Source organism: Zonotrichia albicollis, chromosome 3 (assembly GCF_047830755.1).
Source record: "Zonotrichia albicollis isolate bZonAlb1 chromosome 3, bZonAlb1.hap1, whole genome shotgun sequence".
NCBI classification, from domain to species: domain Eukaryota; kingdom Metazoa; phylum Chordata; class Aves; order Passeriformes; family Passerellidae; genus Zonotrichia; species Zonotrichia albicollis.
In genome coordinates, this window is record NC_133821.1 from 58,463,729 (window position 1) to 58,478,564 (window position 14,836).

General features: G+C 39.2%; 1 protein-coding gene across 1 annotated transcript in view; it reads right to left on the reverse strand.

The window, feature by feature from the left end:
- UST (uronyl 2-sulfotransferase) overlaps positions 1-14,836 on the reverse strand; it is a 153,155-nt gene that overhangs the window by 93,683 nt on the left and 44,636 nt on the right. The window contains exon 2 of the mRNA XM_074537561.1: positions 3,996-4,039. Coding sequence (XP_074393662.1) covers positions 3,996-4,039 — 44 coding nt within the window. The remainder of the gene's footprint in view (positions 1-3,995; positions 4,040-14,836) is intronic.

Consider the following 14,836-nt stretch of genomic DNA (forward strand, 5'->3'; position numbering starts at 1 on the left):
AAGGACCAAAGAAGAGTGGCCAATGTTTGTGCATTGGGTATACATGGCAAAGTTCTGCTACTACTGAGGGGACTGCAGGAGTGGCTTCTATGAGAAGCTGCCAGAAGTTTCTCCCATGTCCAATGAAACCAACACCAGCTGCCTCCTAGACAGACCCACTGCTGGCCAAGGCCAAGCCAATGAGGAATGGTAGTATTGTCTCTGAGATAACATATTTTTAAGAAGGAAAAAATGTTATTGTGCAGAAGTAATTTGTGGCCAGAGAAAAGAGGCATGAGAACGTGTGAGAGGAACAGCCCTGCAGTCATCCAGGTACATGAAGAAAGAGGGGGAGGAGATGCTCCACATGCCCAAGATGACATTCCCCTGTAGCCCATTGTGAAGACCATGGGGAAGCAGCTGTGCCCCTGGAGCCCATGGAGGTCCACAGAGGAGCACAGGTCCACCTGTAACCCATGGAGGTTCCTGGAAGGACATGTTGACTCTTGGAGAGAAGAAAAGGTTTCTCAGCAGGACTTAGTGACTCCAGGGGGGACCCATGCTGGCTGGATCAGTCTGCTTCTGAAGAACTGCACCCCGTGGAAGGAATCCACATTTGAACAGTTGATGAAGAACTGAAGCCCGTGGCAAGGACTCACACTGGAGGGCTGTCTCCCATCGGAGGGCTTGTGCACTGGAGAGGGAGAAGGCCTCCTCTCCCTGAGGAGGAAGCAGAGGCAGAAACAACATGTTTCTAATCCCCACTCCCTGTGCTGCTGGTGGGACAGAGGTAGGGAATTGGGAATAAAGTTAAGTTGGAAGGGAGGAGAGGTGGGGGAAGGTGTTTTAAGATTTGTTTTACTTCTCATTATCCTACTGATTTTGATTGGCAGCAAATTCAATTAATTTCTCCAAGGTGAATGTTTTGCCCATGACTATAATTGGTGAGTGATGTCTGCTTGTCCTTAGCTCATGAGCCTTCTGCTATATTTTCTCTCTCCTGTCTAGCTGAGGATGGGAGAGACAGAGAGGGTTTGGTGGGTGCCTGGCCTCCAGCCAGGACCAAACCACCACACCTAGACACATTACCTCCATAACACTGGCAAGGATAACCACTACTAATCTTCAACAGTCAAGTAAACCTTTACTGGGGAACACCATAAAAGCTGTCACACCTGGTCTTCAAGAAGAATCAGAACCACATCAGCAATGCTTAAGAACAGAAATGAGCCAGGCTTTCATTCTTTGCTTGCACTGAGAAAATTGTTGCTGCTACCTTTATCTGAAAAACACAGACCAGTATCCTGTTCTCCTGAAATGTGATGATGCTAATTCCTTATTCAGAGAACAAGTGCTATTTTCAGCTCTTCCACTGGGGAAAAAAAACCCCACACAGGTATTTAAAAAAATCCAAACCTCTGGCACCTAGCCATGACAAAGATCCAAAACTAATATGATTTCCTACAAACACTGGAATGTACTCTGCAAAACAGCTACGGTCCAGTGTGTATCAACTGCTGGTGGCCTTCCCCTACAGCTAACTACACACTGCCCATATTAGCTACCAGTCATTTCAACCTCAGGCAATGCACTGTTGTTCATTATCTCCACTTCTAGCATTTCAGCATTTTATAATGAAATATTTTAAATGTTGGAGTCAGGATTGATTTCTTCTGATGCCTTTTTGTATGTTGAATTAAAGCATGCATAGACCTTAACCATCTGTTAGTTTAAACAAAGGCAGCTATCAAGTCATGTGAATGGAGGCTACTTGAAAGATAATGACAATTACAGTGAATTTCACTCACACCCACAGAGTTCACAGTTCAGATATGAAGCCGTAAGAAGGTAAATAACTACACTTAGCCAAAAAATGCAATGCATGAGACTTACAAAGCAAGAGCATCTTAGTTCAAAACATGATCTCAAGCAAATACCAGGAATTATCTGGGGATCTATCAATCCCCACCCATATTTTGATCAGAGGAATAAAAAACAAAACAAGAAAAGCAAGCGACTAAAGAATAGGCAGGTTTGTCCAAGGGATGATCAAAATTATCCATATTTTATCAATGTTTTTGAAACATGGGCAAATACTTCAAAAAGCAAAAATACTTTTAACTTACACAATCCTATATAGCCTCTTACTCTGCTGAGCTTTTCATCAAGTTTCCAGGAGTGAGGATGATTACAGAGGAAGGCCACAAACTTCACTGACTGCAGGTAGCTAATCAAAGAGTATCTACACAACCAACCAGTTGTGGAGATTTCTATTCAGCTGTCCTTTCTACAGACAATTGAGCTGCAGCTGGATGAGGCTATGTGAACATGGCCCAAAATTACATGTTTAGACAGGCAAAAGATATTTTCACAGTGTAAACAGAGAAGTGTCTGGGTTGGATAAATCTGTCCAATTGCTACTGCCCATGGGAGTATGGATCCTATCCACAGCACCATTAACGAGTAATGCAAAATTCCTGAAGAAAAAGTACCACAATCTGAATAAAGTTTTCAAGGTTAAAAACTCTTATCTAGATGGAAGCCTTTTCCTTACGAGAACAGCTTATCATTTCTGAATGCTAATGCAAGCATGAGAAATACAGGTTTGGAATAAGCATTGCTTTAGTCTTAAAGCAGAGTGCTCACTGTGAAGACACAACAAATGTAATTATTTCATGCAGCCTGCTGTACTCCTGGACAAGAGAAGCAGCTGGTACTAAATTAAAAAAGAAAAAAAAAGTATTTTAAAAGAAGCAGAGAGCACTAAACAGATTTTAGTGTGAAGCATTTGTTTAGCCTTAGAACCACCTGTGTCCTATCTCAGTTTGCAATGATAAACACAACAGGTTGATTTCGTCGCTTCTGTCTACATCCATTTACTTTTGTAATTGAGCAATTTTTCTTGACAGGAAGAAAATCAAATGCACATCATTCCTCCAAGTGAGCCATCTGAACTTTAACAAGTACAAATACTCGCATGTCAGCTGAAAATTGCAGATTTTGTTGCCCAGGAAAAAAAGGTGAAAAAACCCAGATTTCTGTCTGTTTTCACTAATAACTAAGCTAAGTGGAATTGCTTTCCACATTATCCTCCTCCTGCTGATCAGAAGCCAACTGTTTTACCACACAGGTGCACACATGTGGTTGATCACTTCAACTCAAGGCCTGTGGCTCAGGATGTGACTTCATGGTTAGCTGAACAGAGATGAGGGAGGGCTACAACCTACAACGAGAGGTAGTGGGTCCTCACACCCACCCCTTCTCTAACTACTCACTGTCACCTGCTGCACTAGCATCCATGGTGGGCCACAAAAGTGAGATAATCTGCCCTTTCAGTACAGGTCTGTGCTGTGCAAAAGGAACTCTAGCAGGCTGGAAAGACAGGCATAATATAGTAACAAATCTGTTTAGAGAACAAACCAACACAGGGTAAAACAAAGAAAAACAAATCAGGAGACCCTAAATGCCTATTTCCACTTTTTTCCTCTTGAAGAAACTATCACATTGCCCTTCCTAACCTGAAATGTCATGAGGTGCCATGATGACATAGGGGAAAAGCTTATGCAGCACAGTCCCATATGATAGGAACAGTGAACCTTATTCCTAAACAAGGGCTCATAACTCACATTCATTAAATTTATCCTACTAACCTGCTTCAAGTATTGTTTTTGCAGCAGAACCCAAGTTCCAGAAAATGCTGCCAGCCAAAGGCCATCTTCACCTGCCAGATGAGTTACAACTGTGGTGTTGGTTTTTTGCATGAAAGTGCTGACAGATAAAACCACTAAATCCCTATCTCCCTTGACTCAATGAGAAAAATTCCATTAGCATAATGCATTTTAACCCAAGTTACTTACAAACATCTGAAAACATCTGCGGGGTAAAAAGTGGGAAAGGCCACATGCTGTTGATGTAAACTCAGCAGAGTTGCTTGACACACAAGTAAACATACAATGAGTCAGAAACAAAAGCCAACTAAGTAAGGATAAAGCAAATACAAAATAACAGCAGCTTACCTTTTGAGGGGGTGGTCCGTGGTCATCCAGATAAGTGGAATTTCCTACAAAAATAAGAAAGATGGAGATAAACGAAAGTCATCCAATGCAACTTTTAAACTTTCCAATTCATGGAACCAGTACATCTCTACCCCACAAGTTTTGTGGTGTCAAATAATTAAAGGAAAATTCCCTCTGCTTTAATTTTTGATTAACAAATAATCTATTTGACTACATTTGTAATACATTAGATGCACATTGCCATTTTACCAAATAAAAATTACATGACCCAAGGCAGCTTTAATTAATCAGTATTCGATTATTTGTACGACACAAAATTGCCAGCTGCATCCTTGTACATTATGAGCAAGTGAGCACAGTTAACTTCAAAAAGTTTTCTTAAGTAATCAAGTATCAAAGGCCTTTGTCAAATTTTGGTCTGATGGAACTGACAAGCATTCACTTCTCTCTCTTCTAACTGTATTTTTCCCAACCTCCAAGCTACTTTTTTGTTCCTAAACAGCACTGATTGAATGGGAGTGGTATTCTCAGGTAATCACACCTGCCTTTTCAAGATATTTGCTAAATTCAGACAAAAATCTTCAGGGAAAAAAAAAGCTTCTAAACAAGTTCACCCTTGTTAGCTACAATAAAAATTTCAGACTTTTTACCTCTTCCTTACAAACACACACTGATACATAAAATACACACTCCCCCACACGCATAGGCTATCTTCTGTGACTGTCCCTCTCAAACCCTTCTCCAAAAGTATTAATCACGCGCTTTCCCAACACCTTTCAGCAGATAATGAAACCTTACAGCAAGCCTAAAATTTCCCCTTGGGCCATACATGCCTCTCCTCTCAGTCATGCTCCTATCAAAGACAGAACAAATACCTCTGCTCTAACCATACATCAGTATGGGGTATGAGAATTATTTTTACAAGTACCTACTAGACATCCTAAAGGCACATGGAAGAGGACTTTAAAAAGCTTGTTCTGCTTATGAGCTCCTGGGCCACTGAATAGGCAACAGAAACACGGGCTAGTGGGATAAAGCATAATTCAGAACCAAAGCACTTTTCTCTTTACCATCCGGCCAAATCCCTCCTTTTTCCAAGTGCCAAAACCTGCCTCCCAGAGGTGTCTGCGTCTGAGCGTTACAGTTACAGAAAAAGGAGGTGAAGCTTTAGTGTGGAATATTCAATAGCACCCACACCAGTGCTGGGGGCTGGTTTCAGCAGGAAAAACGGGGCTGGAAGTGGAAGGGCCACCATTCCCTTGCTGGACTCTTGGGAGAGGCAGCCACCACCTGGATCACATCATCTTGGGGTGAGAGAGCCTGCAAATCACCACCACTGCCACAGCATGAGAATTTCTATGTGTAACAAGAAGTTGGGATTACTTCTCAGAAGTATTTTGCTTTCTGCTTTTCCAGCACGTGTTACAAAGCCATGAAAATTTCAGTCAAAAGGCTTACAATTCATCTAAAGGAAGTCTCAATAACCCAAGCATGTTTTTACAGACGTATGTTTCTTGATCTTTGAAGAGTTTGTGCAACTAAAAAAGCCTGAACAGTAACTTTTTTTTGGTCATCTGAAATCACAGATTATCTTCTGAAGCATACCAGAAACTCATCTCTCTATACATTTGACACAAATACCCACCCACTGATAAATCCAGTGATATAATTTAATGCCATAGATAATATGGCTGATGCCCTACATTCAGCATAATTTCTTTATCCATACCTCTGATATGATTCTGATTTCCAAGGAAGAAATTCAGCTCTCAGACTGCTAAAAGAGTTGGCAGTCTGGTTTTCTCTTAGAGTAGCTACTCCACACACAGTGACACAGAATTGAAAATAAGCATTTTCAAGCATTTCTCCTCCCACTTAATCTGGGATAAGAGCAAGGAAAACTTCTCATTCAGAATTTAACTTTCCTGTAGAACCAGGCTGTTAATAGCTTGCAGCAGCTTTCTCCTCTTTGCAATTTGACAGCAGATAGATTGACACACTGATAAAAACATTCCTTACAGTTTTCTCATTGTGTCAGGAAAATTGTTTCACTTTGATACCTAATAAAAAAGTGATGTTTATTGTTTAAAGAAGGTAATATACTAAAGAAGTCAAAAACATTAGATAAAAACTACTAATTAAAAAAAATTAGCAAAACTAAAGTTTCATAATTGATGTTAAGGTGGTTACAGGAGTAACAGGTTTTTTCTCATGTCTCCCCAAAACAAATGGAATTTATGCTTACCTAAATAAAAATACTAATTACATATGTATTAACTATCTTTACCAATCACCTATCACAGCCAATTTCACAGTAGAGAAGGACTTGGAGTTACTAGGTAGGAATTTACACAGCATCTTATAGTGCAGCATCAAGAATATCAGAATTATATCACAGAAACATTTTTGAGATATTTCATAAAATTAAAGAGTTTATAACTAATTTCACCTCTCTCTGTCAGTAATGGATGTTCTTAGTACGGAGACTGCATTCTCCTTCCTTGGAAATTTTCAAATTATCAAAACGACATGGAAATATCTCTAGCTTTGAACATATGCCTTGTAGATTTTATTTCAGTAATCAAAATGTTGCTTTTTTCACAGCACAGTCTAGTTACTACTGTACTGACTTACAAGACAGTAGAATTATAGGACATTTTAGAATAGTTGTTTTCACAGCTGTTGCTTGCTCGAATTTAGAAGCTACAAACTGACAGAAACGAATTGCCAGGGCAACCCAAGTAAATGAGGAAACTGAGGAAAATGAGTATCGATTTGAAACCCGGTCAGAATTACTCTCAATGAGCAGAGGATGGAAAGCTGCAGACAGCCCCCAGAGCCCCACACTCCAAGTGCAGAGTTGGCTACTGTCCCATGTCACAGCTCCTCCTTCTGCTCGCCAGGTATGTGAGCCAGAGTCAATCGCAGCATCCACAGGTTGCCACATCAATTTAACATTCTGAATTCTTTGGGGTTCAAGTTTTAATTGAGAATTAATTTTTTTTCAGTAATAAAAGCAAAACCCTTTGCTGCATGATTCATACCATACACTAAGAAAAATACACTAAAATAACTCCACAAATCCAGCTGCGATGGAGTGCAGCAGCAGCCTGTGAGGTACACCAGCCAGCTCCTTAACCCCATGAAGCCAAGCAGTGCCCTCACTGATCACTGAATTACAGATCTCAGCTTGCTTTCCCTCTGTCTGCAAAAATGGGCAGGAACTACAGGAACCATAATGCATTCAGAAATGGAATAATGAAAAACGTGCATCTATGCAAAAGGCCTGAAAGAAAGAGGATGTCTCTGTAACAAAAGAGGTCATGAAAATCTTATTAAGCATGACTCCCAAGATGGGTGTTTACAAGTTTTAAAAACTTAAAACGGGGTGCCACTTTAACACACAGGACAATTTTTCAGACAATGCATACCAAATTAGGTTAGTTTAAAAACAAAAGAAAAATTCAGCATTATAGAAACTGCAACCATTGGAAAGTATGAGGTAAAGCAAATCCATGAACTACCAGCTACTAACAGCTGACATAGTAGGAATGTTGCACAGTAAAAATCAGAGACTTGGGCTTGCTAATGCAATTGTAATAAACATTTTAGGTTAGGTAGAATGCTTTTGGTATCCATTCCCATCTAAAATGGAGAACATTATTTTAGAGCTTTTATATACCATGGCAGAGACAACATGTGATAGGCATCACTACGTGCCACAAGAAGAGAAGAGGCTCTTTCTGGTAGAAAAGATAAAGTGATAGAAGAGAGAATCATCTTTTCTCACTAGGAACCTTGTCCATTATCCCAAAGCAACCTATGGCATTAAATTATTAGGATGACTTCTTCCAACTCCTTTAGTAAAGCTTTAATAAAGGCATCATTGCGCTTTTCTGCTAACAAGATTATTTTAGTTTTTCTGTTTTCGTTTGGTTTTTTCCCCTTGGAGTATTTACTCTCCAAAAAGGAAATTTTCCACCTTCCTGTAATAGCACAAAAGTCTAAGGCATTAGAAACAAGTCAGACAAAATAATCAAGTCTCGAAACAAGTGGTATAACACATTCCACAAACACTTGGGCTGGCCGAACATGTCTCCTCCACACTCCGCCAGAGATGATAAAAAAAAAGGCTCAGCTTTAGTATAGAAAATGTTGAATACATGGAGGCAGTCCAGATTTTTCCATAATTCATTATCTTTGAGGTTAAGTGAATCAGCTGTATGCAAAATCTTTGGGGAAGCCTCGTGGTTATGTTCTTTTCTTCTTGGAATCACTGAAGTGTGGGGGTTTTGCTTGAAGCAAGCCAAGTTTAAAGAGAGAAAGATGGTCAGTCAACCAGGATTAAGGACAAATATTGCTGTGTACAGTTTAGAACCACAGATAATGAAAGTAAATGCAATTCTGGAAAAACACCTTTTCAAAAAATACTGGAGAGTACAGGAATAGAAGTAAATGGACTTAGGCCTGAAGTGAAGACCCTTTGATAGCAACTGAAATAGTGTTACTCTACTTGAACAATTCCAATATCCCACAGAAAGAATTGTGTAAAGATAGGGAGAGAAAGCCAACATTGTAAATGAGGAGCTTGGGTTATTATTCCGGAGCAGGTTTTTCCCTTGTTGGGAATCACAAGCAGCAGCCTAAGGGAGCTGGGATCCAGCTAAGGTCAAATTTAATTTGCCTTGCGAAAATCCTTCTTTGTTCTTTTCACTTGGGCACCATCTCAAACTTTCAGGTGCCAACAACCTCTACTGGCAAACAATCCCTTAGACTCTCTGATGTTTAAAGGAAAGGAACAGTTTAAAAGTTGCCTGAAGAGTCTTCTGGTCTGGAAATCAGACCCTGAAGAATAATTTCCCCACCAAGCCCCTCTAATCATTAAGAGCTGCACCTTCAAAATAAACTGAAGTGCCAGTGAGTTATCAGAAGATGATAAATTCTGCTGTGCTTCCTTCTTTATTCTTTTTTTCTCCCAGTTAAGCAGTGGACACACTTAGAACTTTCATGGGTGTTTCTTCATCTGAGACAATATGATTTTCTTAGTCATCATGTCTTGGAGCCCTCTGTGGTCCAAAGGCAGGAAGGGAGTTAGGAACTACAACTTGAAAACTAGCAGATGAGCAGAATTGATGTTGCCCACAACTCAAATCAAACCTAAGAGAAAAAACACTGCTAATGCTGAGGTTGCACAGCCACACCAGCTTTCACAAAGCAAAGTTTTCACAGAGGTGGACAGAGAACATTAACACAGCAAAACGCCACTGACCATTCTGCCCTGGAATACGGAGTGACTACTGCCATTTCTTCCATCATATGTAAAAAGCTGCAGACCTACAACTGGTTTCTTCTGTGCAAGAGTATCCTCCTATTAAAATTTTCATTTTTAACCACAAAATAGTTAAAGTAAACATTATTTTAAAAAGCATTCCACAATGGATTTTTTTTTCTTCTTTTCTTGCCTTCAAAATAATTTTGGTTACTTTTAAAATCATAAATTCAATAAAACCAACTAACCACAACAACAAAAGTCAACCTACAGCCAAAAAAACCAAAAGAGCACCAAGTCCACATTCAATTCACTCTACATCACTGCACACAATGAAGGAAAAAAGCCAAAACATGACAAAAATACCTATTTTGCTTTATTACTCAGTGACCTGAACCCCAGAAACTTCATCATTATATAATTCAGATTTGATTGCCTATAAGTTTCTTACTTCTAACACAATTAGGAGAGAAACTGGCACATTTAAGGAGAGTTTTTGAAAACTTACTGGCAATTCTGCATATATGTTATATATGAAAGTACCACTGGAATACAGATATGAAGGGTTTGAATAACATGGGGTTCTAAACCAGTACAGGATATAATATACATCAGATGGCCCTCCTCTTGCAAAGAAAGGAGACTGCAGAAGGCAAAGCTACTCCAAAATCACAGAGCCTCTCTGAATTGTGAGCATTTAAAAATGTACATACAGGTGTTTCATTTAATTGTTTTGTCAATAAACTGCTTTATTAATAGTGGGGGAAGGAAGGGGGAAAAATTAACATTTAATCAAGAAATAAGAGTGTCCCACCAGGTACTTTCCTGCACACAAAGGAAAAGCACATATACAGCTCTACTGAGACACCACAGAGAAAACCTAATGACCAAAAAAATAAAAAGGTGCCATTAAGCCAAACTACTGCAATTTTATTTTAATTCATTTTGCTATGTAAACAAAGACTGTGATCTATCTTTGTGGCCTGGCAGCTCTTCACTAAATGCACTTCAAAGACCCATTAACTTGTTGCTAACTTCAGTCTACTTTTCAGATAGTTCTTAAATTCAGCATTCTCTTAACACACAGCAAGTAGGGACAGATTAAATATGGTGTCCTTTTTTTTTTTTCTCCTGAAATATTTTTATTTTACCTTCTGTCAAAAAATGTGCCAAATATTTTGTAATGACTTCTTTTCTTAATTTCCTCAGCAAGGCTTACCTTAACAAAATGCAGTCAGTTCTATAAATACACACAGGTGTTCCTGAGGAAAAAAAAAAATCTCTCAAGATGTGTGGTCAAAGAATACCTACAGCTACACAGCTACCAACAAACCTGTTCAAAATTTAAAGGGGCAAGTTAGGAAAAGCTCACAGTTCAACAGCTGAACTGCCATCCACTGAAATAACACAGATAAACACTGGTCTCTGACTTCATTTCTTAGCTGGACAATGTGAGAATAATAATGGACACTGCATCAAATTATTATGGTTGAACACAAAAACGATCAGAGTAGTGCAGAAACCAGCAAGTTAGAGAGTAGTTGGAAACATCTGACAGTTGTAAATAAGCTTGACTCCATGACATCCAGGGAATCTGCCTGCAGAAGGCTGCAGTAACAACAGTCTGAGCAATAACAGGGATTGAATGAGTCAAATATGGCTGAAAAAAATTTCTCTGAAATCAGCTATCAAAACCCAACACTCAAACTAGAAGTGTTGCAACAATCAGGGGATGAAGACTGGACAGCACTGAAGGTACCTAAGAGGAAATTAGTCAAGCATCTGCCAGGAATGACCCAGGTGTTATCATGCTGCTTTAGAACTAACAGGCAAATTAAACCAGGTCCTATTTCAGCAACATTTCTTTTAAATGATTACCTCCTTTTTTTTTGTTTTTAATCAGGCAAACTTCCCTTGGGTGTTTTTCTGCATCCTATTACTCAATATTCTCATTCATTACTTGAAAGATGCATTAAAGAGCACCGGTATCAAATCTGATAACAATACCAAATGAAGGGACTTAAAATCTGCTGAAACTCTGAGGAGAACAGAAACATACTGACCCTTTAAAGCAATGATCTGAAAATACAGGATACAATCCAGTAAAAACAAGCATACAAATTTCAACTTGGAAAAGGGCAACATCTTCATAAAAGCAGAATGGAAACAAAGTGGAAACTGCAGAAAAGAGCCATGATGGGAGGTGAAAATCAGTTCCCTTCCTTTGGATTTCTTTGAGCTCTTTCTGAAAGCTTTTCAGGAAGACCATTCTGTTCCAGCTGCATGTATAGAGATAGTTTCACTAGCTTGGTAAGAAGTTTATTTTGATTGTTGTATGAAGAAACTTTTTAAGACTTAGGATTTCTCCATTTTCCCCTCTTCTTCCTGAGAGAGAACTGCAATAATATTTGCAAGACATTTGATTTTTTCAGAGAAAACTTCTGTCCCCTCCACTGTGCAGAATGCACGTACAGCAGAGAGGAAATACATGCATGATGCAGAGGAAGAAACTCCATGGGACTGACGTTGGCATGGCCACAATCCTTCCCCTTTCAGTGCACACATTCTGCCACACAGGGAGCAGCACAGCCAGCACAGGAGACCTCCCTCTCTCTGCACAGCTGAGCTACAGGACTGCAACTCCACAGCTGAACCTTGCCTTCACAAGGCTCCCCTTGCAAAGTGATGACACTGAGGCTGAGGGATGGACACAGTACATAACGATGAAGCTTCAGTGAAGACCTTGTCAAGTGCAAGGCCTCTCAGTCTCACTTCCCTCTGCCATTCAGGCTACAAACTCCAGGGAATCTGTACCTGACCAGACACCTTCTCAGACGATACCAGTCAAGAGCTTCCTCTTACATCAGTGCCAGACATCAGATCTGCTCTTTCACGTGATGTTTTTCCAGAGACAAGAGTTTTATTATTGAAACTTAACCCAACTTGCAAGCTTTACTCCTGTCTGCTGCATTTTTGCAGATATATTTCTGTCCTTTCCCCCTGCACAGGCAATCTTGGCAAACAGCAAGTCAATGAATTTTGGAAAACACCCAGCTGGCAAGTTACCAGTTATTCAAGGAAGACTTTTATTACTATTATTAGTATTATTAAGTACTACACTGCAAATGCTGTCCAGAAGGAGTGGTTTGTTGGGTGTTTGGTTTGAAGTTCCTGCCCCTGGAGGCACATTTCCGAGAAGCTGCCTAGGTCTGTGGTCTGACCCCAGCAGCACCTTCCTAGCAGAGAAAAAATGAACACGCTTCACAGAAAATTAGTCACATAGATCTCTAAAGAATTATTCATATTTTTATTGTGCTGAAGCCAAATGAGTTTTCCTTGCGTGTGCTTCTCACAACATCTGAGTCATCTGGTTGCTATGATTTTGTCACACGTCTTTACAGAGCCTGCTGCATTTAGGAAAATGGACCCCCCATATGAGGTAGCCTGACAAGACTGAGCTGTATGTCTGTTTTTCACTTTCTCCATAATTCAGGTTCTTTAAGTATCTGATTTTAAAAAGTACAAATGAAAATTTTTATAAAGAGCCTTTTTACAAGTCTGTCTCCTTTTCCCCCTAACCATTTTTTTGTGCCACAGGAGAACCACTCTAAAACTCTTCTTATGTATACTCTACTTATATACCTCCTGAAAAGCAAGAGCACTCTATGTAAGAAGCCGCTATCTCTGTATTGCTTTCTTTTCTGAATACAGAATTAAAGAAAAAAAATTACAAATTGTTTAACCATTATAAACTTCCAACATCTTGAGACACAAAATTCGAAGTAGCATTTCTTGCCAAGTCTGTTAAGACGCCTATAACTGCAAAATGGAGCATATAAGTAGGTCAGATAAGGAACATAATGTACCTAAATGAGCTATTTCTTCTTTATGACACATTAGCATAAAATTTTATTAATCTCTACTTTAAAAAATACTACAGCTTCAGATGGCTTTCGAGATTTCAACATGATTCAATAGAAATATTTTCCATTACTATAAATGCTTTGGCCAAACTACTCATTTTTCACACTATCCAGCTTCTATTCATGAAGACATTTTAACTCCTCCCTACCCCAGTCTCAAACAGATGCATTTGAGTGACACAAAGACTTCTCAGTGAAGGAGTTTTGTATTTTAAGAATTTCTGTAGAGAAATCGCATGTTCAAAAACAAGGGATGAGATTTAGCAAGCAAAGTGAATTGCACTAGACTTAAACCTGCCTTTCTATTTCAGCACCCTTTCATCTCCTGCAACTGTAAAATTAGAGGATTAACCCCATTATTGCCATTCCAAACTCTTGCAATACATAACTTCCACTTTAGATTTCAGCCTTTACAGAGAAGAATAATTTTGTTACATGGACTTTGGTAGCTTAAAAGGTAACTTAAAAGGTAGCTCAATAGGTGACTTGAAAGTCAGTATTTTGGGAAGTACTTTTTTCCTCTACAAAGCACTGCAAGACTCCAGCACAAACTTTATCATTTATGTCTAGAAATATTACCTTTTCTGCCTTTAGCCTCATTTCTCATGATCTTAAAGATTTCTACCCATTTTTGTATGAGTGGATGATAGATTGATTTGTAAACATTTGGCGGGATGCCCTGTGGAAAAAAAGGAATTAATTGTTTTGCTCTTGAAAATCTAATGGTGTCATCATTATTGCAGCTGAGGACTAACTACGCATAAACCAGGCTTACCTATGTGAAAGACACTGCAGAGCCTTCATGACTTTCGTCAACTCAACATATCCAGCAGCAAATACAAACACGTAACAATTTGAAACAGCAAAAGTTTGGCTATCCATTTTTTGATAAGCATTTTGTATCTTTCAATTTTCAAAAGTTTGAGTGAAAACCTTTAGAAGACAAGTTTTCAGATGTATTGATTAATTCTTGCTGCCTTCAGCTCTCCAATGACTAAAAGAGCATTGTGAAAGTGTCAGCAATGGCAGGTTCTGTACTGACATCGTTATGTGGAAAAGGTAACTGCACTTGTAGCAGTGCCACAAAACTACAGAAGCAGACCAAGTGTCCTCAGCCTCCGCACAGGTCTTCAAATCTGTTTCATTTCTCTTGTGCTCTCTAGCTATCCTGGAAACATTTGCACTTCATACATCTACTCCTAACCTAACTGAGAAGAGCTCAGACTTGCTGAAGGCAACTAGGAGGAACTAAAATGTATGTGCACTCACTGGAATGACTGTTTACTTAGGACTACTCTCAGATGCTTTGACCGCACTCATGAACTCTGAGTTGCAAACATTCACTACTGGTAACAATTACCTAGGCGTGCTCTTTCTTTTTATATCATCTCCCTGTGTTTTATTTAGCTTGGAGAACCACATCAGGATGTCACCACTAAGATGTGGCAGTTTAATAGAGCTCTAACTGCCACTCACCAGGCCTCCTGCAGACAATGTTTCTTACAAGAAACATCCTAAAATATATGAAAAACATCTGTGCCATGTAGACTATATCAATATAGTAGTCATTATCTAAATTCAACTTCTGAACATACACAGGGATTAAAGTTTTTTTTTTACTATATCTACATATAGCTGGCTAAATATAT